The 11345-nt window shown below is 38.3% G+C and overlaps 2 protein-coding genes, 1 non-coding gene and 1 pseudogene across 3 annotated transcripts; all 4 read left to right on the forward strand.

Annotated features, from left to right (window-relative positions):
• LOC110901868 overlaps positions 1–11054 on the forward strand; it is a 63380-nt pseudogene extending 52326 nt beyond the window's left edge.
• On the forward strand, positions 4488–4593 carry LOC118485343. The gene has a single exon (XR_004875643.1). It is a non-coding gene; the product is annotated as a small nucleolar RNA R71 (small nucleolar RNA).
• On the forward strand, positions 8887–9261 carry LOC110901867 (cytochrome P450 82A3). Its single transcript, XM_022148633.1, has one exon. The coding sequence runs from the start codon at positions 8887–8889 to the stop codon at positions 9259–9261; it is 375 nt and encodes a 124-aa protein (XP_022004325.1).
• On the forward strand, positions 9268–11052 carry LOC110901866 (cytochrome P450 CYP82D47). Its single transcript, XM_022148632.2, has 2 exons — positions 9268–9828; positions 10158–11052. Exons 1-2 carry the CDS (start codon positions 9319–9321, stop codon positions 10788–10790), a joined length of 1143 nt encoding a protein of 380 aa, XP_022004324.2. The 5' UTR covers positions 9268–9318; the 3' UTR covers positions 10791–11052.
• Positions 11055–11345: the final 291 nt, after the last annotated feature.

Consider the following 11345-nt stretch of genomic DNA (forward strand, 5'->3'; position numbering starts at 1 on the left):
GTCTAATTACCAAGCAAAACGGATCAAAACAAGCATTTTTGAATATTCATATCACATTCATCTAGTTCATCATCTTAGGGTTTTCAACCTCTAACAAAACCTCCTATGTTGCATCGAATTTATTAAAACAGTGATCACCAACCGGAAATGCATTCAAAATCACGTATTTTGAATCACATATTCATTCAACTCATATATATATTGCAAGGCATTTATTTATTTCTACATTTACAAGTCAAGCTAGTATGATAACCATCAACATCTTATGCATCAAAACCTTATTCATCACATAAGCATCATCTAGTAACAAGTAACCATTTTCTTTATCAAACAATCACTTTCATCATCAATAAACAACAATCATTATCAAATATTCTAAGCACAATGGTTCATCTTTCATTCATCATTTAACTAATCAAGCAAATAAAACTTATCATCCATTTTATCCAAACAACTATAAGACACTAACCGGTTAGAAGAATCAATGCACCAACTTCCAATTGATGGTATTGAGTGAGTAGAAATCCGAGAGCTTTGATGTAATGGTTGAACCCGAGAGAGGGAGAAGAGGGTGATGTTGCTAGGGTTTTAGTGAGGGAGAGGTAGAGAGTGTGAGAGTGAAATGAGGGAGAGTGTAAAGGAGGGTGTGTTGGGGTTTTTGGTCATTATAAGAGGGTGGTGCACCTTGAGTGGGTTGAGGGCTCCCGAAATGGGCTTCTCGGTTGCATGGCCCAACCGGCCCGCTTGTTAATGTTCACTCGAGACCGGGAGTGGTCTCGAGTCGGATCCTTGGGGTCTCGGCTCACTTGTAACACACACATATATATATAATATACATACATACAACACATAATAACAAATAATCCATAGTTTTCATTTAATAATATACGTACACGCAACGATATTACAAGATAATGCTCGGGGAAATCCCAGAGTGTCACAAGTTGCTCATCGGGAAAACTTTTGTTTATTTCACTAACATCGTCAATCCCTTCAACCGGAATCCAAGACAAGTGATCCGCCACTACATTCTCACTTCCCTTTTTGTCTCGGATTTCTAAATCAAATTCCTGCAACAACAATACCCACCGAATCAACCGAGGCTTCACATCCTTTTTCTCCATCAAATACCGGACATCACTATGATCCGAGTATACCACAACTTTGCTCCCCCAAATGTACGAACGAAACTTATCCAAAGCATACACCACCGCTAATAATTCCTTCTCGGTTGTGGTGTAATTAAGTTGTGCTTCGGATAAAGTCTTGCTCGCATAATAGATAACCATCGGTTTCTATTATGAACCCGTTGACCCAAAACTGCACCAATAGTAGTGTCGCTTGCGTCACACATGATTTCGAATGGTTTCGACCAATCCGGCGGTTGTAAGATGGGAGCCTTCACCAAATGTTCCTTCAGAATAGAAAAAAGCTTGCATACACTAATTAGTAAAATCAAATGGGACATCCTTTAGTAACAAGTTGCACAAAGGCTTAGTGATAACACTAAATCCTTTAATGAAACGTCTATAAAAACCCGCGTGTCCCAAAAACAATCTTACCCCCTTAACATTTTTCGGAGGTGGCAAAGAGGCTATTACCCGTATTTTTGCCTTGTCCACCTCCATTCCCCTTTCCGAAATTACGTGACCCAACACAATGCCCTCTTGCACCATAAAATGACTTTTCTCCCAACTTAGCACTAAATTTTTCTCAACGCACCTTTTTAAAACTTTTTGTAATTCGTTGAGACATGATTCAAAACTAGTGCCAAAGATTAAAAAGTCATCCATAAACACTTCAAGCGACTCCCCAACCATGTCCGAGAAGATACTCATCATACATCGTTGGAAAGTGGCCGGAGCATTACACAAGCCAAATGGCATTCGCCGAAAGGCGAAGGTGCCATATGGACAAGTGAAGGCGGTCTTATGTTGGTCATCCGGGTGTATTGCGATTTGATTGTAATCCGAATACCCGTCCAAAAAGCAGCAATATTTTTGACCCGACAGTTTTTCAATGATTTGGTCAATAAAAGGTAACGGAAAATGGTCCTTAGAAGTGGCGGCATTCAATTTTCGGTAGTCAATACATACACGCCACCCGGTAACCGATCGGGTGGCAATTTGTTCCCCATTTCCGTCCTTGACTACTTGAATGCCGGCCTTCTTAGGCACAACTTGGGTGGGACTCACCCAAGCACTATCCGAAATCGGATAGATAATTACCGCATCCAACCATTTAATTACCTCCTTTTTAACTACCTCCCGTAGGTTCGGATTCAATCGCCTTTGAGCTTCTCGTGTCGGCTTTGCATCTTCGGTGGTAATGATCTTGTGCATGACGATTGATGGACTAATTCCTTTAAGATCGGCAATCGTCCATCCGATAGCTCCCTTGTTGTCTTTCAAAACCTCCAATAAGGCTTGCTCTTGTGCCAACTCCAAATTAGAGGCAATAATGACCAGCAAAGTGTCATTATCCCCTAAAAACGCATATTTCAAGTGGCTCGGCAAGTCTTTGAGCTCCAACCTTGGCGGCTCTTCCAATGACGGTTTAGTCCCCGAATGGATCTCCGTCGGCAAATTTTCAAATTGGTGAGTCCATGGCGGCCGACCTTCCCTCAAGGCCATAGCATCTTGATTCTCTTCTTCAACCCGGAGTGCATAAGCATGTACCTGTTCAGAAAAATCACACAAACAAACTTCCATACCATCCTCATCATACTCATGCGGGTTGCATCCTTCAACTATATCTGCCATGAAACACTCATCAACACCCTTAGCATTAGAATTGTTAGTGAAAACATTCAAACGCATTTTTCGATTTCCAAAAGTCATATCAACTGTACCAAATCTACAATCAATGACAGCATGTGCGGTGCTCAAAAATGGCCGACCCAAAATTACATTTTGTTGTTGTTTTGGGTCCGCGGATGAGTAGTCTAAAACAAGAAAGTCAACCGGGTAATAAAACTCATCAATTTTAACAATTACATTTTGGACCATCCCTCGGGGTAACTTATGAGACAAATCGGCCAAAACAACCATTGTCTCTACCCTTGCTAACGGACCAAAATCATATTTGTCATATAAACCCCCCGGTAAAATGCTAACCCCGGCTCCAAGATCTAGCAACACCTTTGCCATTTGAAAATTACCCACTTGAATATTAATTAATGGCGTGCCCAGATCTTGGAGCTTAGGAGGAAGCTCCCCATTCAAAACCGCACTTACTTGCCCGGTTAAGTCCACCCGCTTAGGCATTTTCTTCTTGTTTTGCCTTTTTTGTGTACATAACTCTTTTAAAAATTTTGCATAGGCGGGTACTTGTTTTATTGCATCAAGGAGTGGAAGGTTAATTTTAACTTGTTTAAACATATCCCACAACTCTTCTTTTTGGGGACCTCTTGGTGCAATAAAATTTTTCTTTCCCGGGTCAAGTAAAGCCGATGGAAACGGGACTTGACTCGGTTCACCCTCAACTTTTTCATTTTTTTCATTTTCACCCAAACCCGGTTTGTTAACATTTGATTCTATTGGTTTTACCGGTGAAACTTCATCATCACTTTCAATACCCGTGATATCCTCAACCACCTCCTCAACCAATTCGGGTGACAAATTGGCTTTAAATTCTTTTCCACTTCTCAAGACACTAACATGATTAATATTAACATTACCTCGTGACGAATCATGTGAAGGATTTGCCTTGGTGTCGCTAGGAAGTTGACCTTTTCCCTTCTTCAATTCCGCCACATCGGTTGCCAATTGACCCATTTGGGTTGTTAGTGATTGGATGGTCTTGTCACGCACTTCATCTTTTTGCATTCGGACTTTGTCAAGTTGGTTTCTCTTTTGCATTTCCGCTTGCATACTCTTCAACATATCCATCATTTCATTTCCACCCGACGACCCCCTTGTTCTTGACCCGTTTGGTACTGCCTTTGATAGCCTTGATTGTTTCCACCTCTATACCCACTTTGATTGTTATAAGGTTGACGCGAACCAAAGTTACCTTGGCTACCTTGAAAATTCGGGTTAGATTGATTTGAGGGGTTCCCGTACCGAAAATTTGGGTGGTTCCTCAACCCGGGGTGGTAAGTATTAGAATTCATGTTGTTATAATTTCTACCACCCCCTCCTTGACCTTGAACGGCATGAACTTCTTCATATTGCCCTTCCACCATTCCTTGGCAATTTTCAGCCGCATGACCTATTTCATTACACAATGCACAAACATCATAAATTTGGTTAGTGGTTTGAACATTACCGTCATCTATTGCATGCACTTGAGGTCGGGCAATGGCCGGTCGTGCTCTCCTCGATGCTTGAGCTTTTCTTTTTGATGTAGTTGCCATGCTCTCCAAAAACTCCCAATCATCATTCTCGTAATTTGTACCAAAAGTCCCACCGGTGATAGATATTTAATCACGAGCATCTTCAGCACTCAACCCCTCGTGAAAAGCATTCATTAATTCTCACAATTCAATTCCATGGTGAGGGCAATTTTTGATCATCATATTGAAACGCTCAAAAGCCTCATGAAACATTTCACCATGTTGTTGTTGGAAACTCCTCAACCCTTTTCTAGCATCATTCGTCTTTTGAGCAGTGTAAAATTCATCCAAAAAGGTTTGTTGCATTTCCCCCCATGTATATATAGATGCTGAAGGTAATGTGTAGAACCACTTTTTCGCCTTGTCTTCCAAAGAAAATTGGAATAGTACCAATTTAATATCATCGGCTGAGAATCCTTGACTTCCAAGAGTGTTGCAAATCGAGTCATAAGCCTCCAAATGAAAGTAAGGCTCCTCCGTTGCTAAACCCTTATATTTTGGCAAGCTTTGCAATGAGTTAGTCCTCACTTCAAATGTCCTCCCTTGATCATTGTGAGGAATGACTACCGGTGAAGGATTATGAGTGATTACCGGCCTAAAATGCGCTTCAATGCCCCTCACATTTTCTCTAAGATGCCTCCTTGGTACACCGAACCTACCCCTTGGAGGAATAGGACCCATTGGCCTTGGTACATGTCCTTGTGGTGCAATTGGTTGTTGAAACTGTTGTTGTGGCATCTGTGGGCGTTGAATTGGTCTTTGGAATTGTGGTATTACGTGTTGCGGTCGAACTTGTTGCAATGGTGTAGGGCGTTGCAGTTGTGGCCCTTGTGGTCTTGGCCGAATGTGTTGTGGTATGAGTTGTTGTTGTTGTTGTACTCCACCAACACTTGGCATTACTTGCATTTGACCTTGCATGTATCCGAATTCTCCTTGATTTCCATCACCCCCATAAGCATACCCGTCTTCATCAAAACCTTCAAACTCCTCATATCCTTCATCATACCCATCTCCTTGAATTCCCGAAGATTGCCCAAATGGGAGAGTCGAGTACTGAAAACCCGATTGGTGTTGTGGTCTAAAAGAGGGCATAGCATGCACAATAGTTGAATTTGGTGCAATTGTGAAGTTAGATGATGATTGACCCGTAGTTGGGGGAAAGAAGTGAGATAATGGTGGGATTGTGGTAGAAGGGTTAAAGGTAATGGCGGGTTCGACTTGGGTAGTGATCGGTTGAGTAACATTGGTTGGTGTGAATTCGACAGTGGTATTAGGTAACGTGGTGTTTGGTGATGGTTGGGTGGAAGTAGGTATAAAGGATGAGGTCGTTTGACCCGTTGTAGGTGGAATTTGTGTCAGCCATGATGTTTCTTGGTGTGATGGGTAAAGTGGGTGAACCAATGATCTTGTTTTCTCGTACTAAAACTCTGTTTTGCCTTAGCGTTCTTTCAATTTCCGGATCAAACGATAGCGGTGATGACCTGTGAGAGCCCCTAGTATGCATACACCTGAAGTACCTGCACACTAAACACAACCAGCGTAAACCCGAAAATAACAAAACAAAACTATTAAACTAACACACGTTGCGCACTACTCCCCGGCAGCGGCGCCAAAATTTGACGTGCAGTCGTAGGTACACGCAAATTTAATCCAAATACAACTAATAGCTAGCGGTAAGTGGGTATCGAACTCAGGAAGTATGTGGAAAATGTGTGATTTTATAGCTTTGCACTTAAACTGAAATTAAACTAAAATGCAGAAATTAAAATTCAAGAGTTGTTGGATTTTGGAACTAATCTTAACTAAGTAAATTGTAAATCAAAGATTGTAGTTTGTAAACAAATTAGGAACAAGCGACCATCCTAGACTTTAGGTTTTAATCCACACTAATGTTTATGCCCAACTAGAAAGAATCACATAGACATGATTCGTGTTTGATTATCTATTTGTGATAAAAGGGAACTAAGTACTCGGATTATAAAATGCGAGGTTGTTACCCGATGATCAATTGGCAATTATCCAACCCTAATCCCTCCCATGATATCTCGATTGCCAACGGCACCAAGAACGTATGGTTTTAGATTATGATCAAACAAAATTCAACACCTTACAAACAAACATTCAAACACCACAATAACTTAAACAAACATTCAAAGTCATTGTTCTAGAAATTCAAGCACAAACATAGTGTTTCAAAAGTAAACCTTACATCTAGGATGATCACCAAAAGTTTAGCCACTCATGGCTTGAACAAACATCATAACAAAAGGATTAATGTTCATACGAATCAAAATCACCAACCGAATGTTAGAAATTGTTTAGAACCAAGCAAGAACAGCCAAATTCGCCCCTAGCAAGTTCCCAAATCGTCCAATCATGAGAATATCCCAAAAGACACCATCAAAACTGATTAAATGAGGCAGTTACATTTTTTTCCGCAGCTTCCACCGTAAATTACGGTATCACCGTAATTTACGGTGATGTTCAAAGTGTTACGGTCTGGATAGACTGAGTTACGGTGGCCAATGTTGATGTTTCAGGGCCACCGTAAATTACGGTGAACCCCTGAAATGTGTGCCTTGTTTCTTCTTTTATTCCGCACACGACCCGTTCATCTTCAAACCTTCCAAAGCTGCATTTTTCTCCACTTTAAGCCGCCAAACCGCACCTGAGACATAAGCAACAGTAGTTATCTAATTCAAGATAATTACTCACTTAAATGAGGGATAACTTGTCTTTTTAACATCATAAAGGGTTGTCCAATGGACCACCCGTCAACGCGCTACCAGGGCGGAAATTGGTAGAATTTATAAAGGAAGAATCGTTCATGTGGTAAAGAATAGGATAGTGGTTTCTGTGGTCTCCTGAGAGAACTAGGCTGAATTCGACTTAATGACTATGCTATAATTTGCTTTCTCTATGTTGCTTTTTTCTTTTCTTTTTGTATGTTGTATCCCAGCCCCTAGCTGGAGCTTTGTTAGTTCCAAATATATATATATATAGGGGATGGTTCAAATGAAAACCACTTTTATTGTGAAAACTCGAAAACTAACTAAAAAAAGCCTAAAAAACACACAAAATTTTTTTTTTAATTATTTTTTTATAAAAATCGCTGGTTTTTATATATATAAAAAAACTTTTTTTTCAAAAAAAAAAAATTTGTGTAGTGCACATGTGTAATAATACACATGTGTAGTATTACACATGTGCACTACACAAATTTTTTTTTTTGAAATTTTTTTTATATAAAAAAACCTGCGAAATTTGGTTTGCAAAAAAAAATTGTATGTTTTTTTGGCTTTTTTTTAATTAGTTTTCGAGTTTTCACAATAGCTAGTGGTTTTCATTTGAACCTTCCCCTATATATATATATATATATATATATATATATATATATATATATATATATATATATATATATATATATATATATATATATATATATATATATATATATATATATATATATATATATATATATATATAAGTATCTATAGAAAACCCACTTAAATTTAGAAAACCCGGGAAACTCAAAGCTCCCGTTGTTTTTTTTTTTTGAAAAAAATTACACATGTTATATACATGTTTTTAAGGGTTTTGGGCAAAAAAACCAAAAAAACGCCGATTAGATATTTTAAAAAAAAATAAACAAGTTTTGGTGTAACACATGTTACAAATATGTCAGGTGAATGTAACATGTGTTACACCAAAACTTGTTTATTTTTTTTAAATATCTACTCGGCGCTTTTTTGATTATTTTTGCCCAAAACCCTTAAAAACATGTATATAACATGTGTAATTTTTTTCAAAAAAAAAAAAAAAAAAAACATCGGGAGCTTTGAGTTTCCCGGGTTTTCTAAATTAAAGTGGGTTTTCTATACATCCTTCCCCTATATATATATATATATATATATATATATATATATATATATATATATATATATATATATATATATATATATATATATAAGATTCCACCTGAAAAAATTTAAATGGCTAAATGTGTATATATAATCACATTATTAATAACTCTTTTTGTTTCAATGGCAATTTTTCATTTCTTATGTGACTTGAACTCATGATGTTCCTAATTTGCTTTGGTTCTCTCACTTCGCCACCAACCCCAATTGTTAATAACTAGTTAAATATTTTCACTTTTTTTTTAAACGACCATTTAATATTTTTAATTTTTTTAACGGCAAAAGCTACATTGTTCCGTCTTTTACTTCTAAACTACTCAAAGAAATCCTGATTATACACTATGTCAGGATTTGAACCCTGTTTTTTTTTCTCTATTAGACAAAAGCCACTGCCACCCGAAATGACAATATTTTTAATTAATAGATTTTGTTGAGTTATTTGAACAATTTACAAGTCAACCTTTCTCGATGAAAACTGACTGAAGCATTTGATTGGCGTCATATTATGAAATTTGAATTGTTAATAACTTATTGGAATATGCACTGACTTTGTTGCCCCTTCTACACACTACATATAGTCTTTGATCATCTCCAATTTCTGTACATCTTACATTGTTCCAATAGGTTGCAATGGATTTACTTTTACCACTAGTAATCTTTGTTGCCAGTATTTTATGTTTTTTTATCTTTAGTAGTAGGATCAACAACGGGTTGGGAGTGAGAACACCAGAAGCTGCCGGATCATGGCCCATAATTGGCCACTTGCATCTTTTAGCTGGTTCCAAAGTTACTCACAGACTGTTGGGTTCTATGGCAGACAAGTTTGGACCAGTTTTCACTCTTAAACTTGGTGTCCATCGAGTTCTAGTTGTTAGCAATTCTGAGATGGCTAAAGAGTGTTTAACTACCAATGATAGAGTCTTTGCTAGCCGGCCAAAAGCCTTGGCAAGCGAGCTAATGGGCTACAACTATGCTAATTTCGGCTTTGCACCATATGGACCATAATGGCGTCATATTCGAAAGATAATTGTGCATGAGCTGGTGTCTCAACATCGCCTTCAAATGCTTGCACATATTCGCGTCTCTGAAGTGAAGTCATCCATAATAGACATCTACAGAAGTTGGGTTAGAAATAAAGAGTTTTCTGAAACCGTAATGGTTGACATGAAAGAATGGTTTGGAAACTTGATTGTGAACATGGTTGTAAGGATGTTGTTTGGCGATCGTTTTTCATCTGGTCAACAAAATAGAGAAGAGTTTCTAAAGGCCATTTGGCGGTTTGTGGACCTGTTTGGAGCGTTTGTTCCATCAGATGCCATTCCATGGTTGAGGTGGTTAGATTTAGGAGGGTATGAGAAGAAGATGAAGAAGACCGCGCTAGAGTTAGATATGGTAGTTCATGGATGGCTAGAAGACCATAAAAAGAAGATGAGTTCTACTTCTACAATGCAGGAAGAAGAGAGCAGACACCAAGCAGCCTTCCTGGCTGCATTGTTATCCCATGTTAAGGAAGAAGTAAAGGAGGAAGTGTATGGCTTCAGCACTGAACAGATTGTGAAAGCAACATGCTTGGTATGATCTCTATCTATGACCGTTAGTGGCGGATGAAAAATTAATGGTATGGGAGAAATCTGGATTGGGTCAAATTTGAATGGGCAAGATTTGGCTCGGGCTAGAAATACGACTTTTCTTAAAAACAATTCTAGCTCTAATTAAAGAATATGTAACTTGAAAAAGAAATAATCCGCTAAACAAAAACAAGCTAAATACAGAAATGAAATAAAAAACAATTCAAACATAATAATAAATATGATTATTCTTAATATAATTCAGTCGCACCAAAATAATTTGACTGTAATCAAATTTTATATTTTCTGTGTTTCTTTCTCTTTTCCTCATAGGCGATATTTGTAGCAGCTACTGACACGACAACAGTGACTCTAACATGGGCTTTAGCTTTACTAGTCAAAAACCCGCTGGTGTTAAAAAAAGCCCAACAAGAGCTTGAAAACTATGTTGGAAGAGATAGAAAAGTTGAAGAGTCAGACATGAACAATTTGGTCTATCTTCAAGCCATTATCAAAGAGACAATGCGTCTTTATCCAGCTGCGGCCCTTTCGGTTCCTCATGAATCTACAGAAGACTGCAATGTAGGCGGTTACACTGTCCCTAAAGGCACTCGCCTTTTTGTAAATATTTGGAAGATTCATCACGATCCACAAATTTGGACTGATCCATTTGAGTTCCGACCTGAGAGGTTCTTGACAACCAAAAAAGAAATCAATGTGAAGGGACAGCATTTCGAGTTGATTCCATTTGGAAGTGGTAGAAGAATATGCCCGGGGATCTCCTTTGCTTTTGAAGCTATGCAGTTGATACTGGCCAGCCTAATTCATGGATTTGAGTTCCAAAATCCATCAAATGAGCAGATTGACATGACAGAAAGTCCAGGACTAACTAGTCAAAAAGCTACTCCACTTGAGCTAATTGTCGCACCTCGACTATTGCCACATGTGTATGGAGTCTTGGCTTAGGCTTCCAGTTACTTTAAACAGAAGTGCCGATGTTAAAGAACTATTCAAGCCATAAGTAGCCACTAAAAGATGTTGGAAGGATGTACATGTTTTCAGAAGTGCCGATGTTAAAGAACTATTCAAGCCATAAGTAGCCACTCTTGTAGTTTCTGAAATAAATGCAGTTTGTTACATTTCTGTTTTCAAATTGTTGCTTTCCGTTGTCATTATCTTACCTGTTTAAGCTTTGTATTGTGATGAATAAAGATAACTTCTTCCAGCACATATCAAGTGTGTATATTTTGATATTTCAACATTGTGGTTTCAGAGCTTATGGTTTCAAGAGTTTCTGTGAGGCATCCTTTATCCTCTCAATCGAATCGTTAATGGTAAGTAATGCATCGGTGCAATGCAGCCCCATATTTAAGTCCTCACAGGTGATACCTATGAGTTTGAAGTGTAAGGTTGAAGACATTACTCCGTTCTCATGTGGAAACTGACTTTGTTGTTGAGGATAAAAATAAAGGACGGCTAACGGAAAATAGGATGAAAGATGCGAAGGCACTAGCTATCATA

The sequence above is a fragment of the Helianthus annuus genome, chromosome 12 (genome assembly GCF_002127325.2).
Source record: "Helianthus annuus cultivar XRQ/B chromosome 12, HanXRQr2.0-SUNRISE, whole genome shotgun sequence".
NCBI lineage: Eukaryota > Viridiplantae > Streptophyta > Magnoliopsida > Asterales > Asteraceae > Helianthus > Helianthus annuus.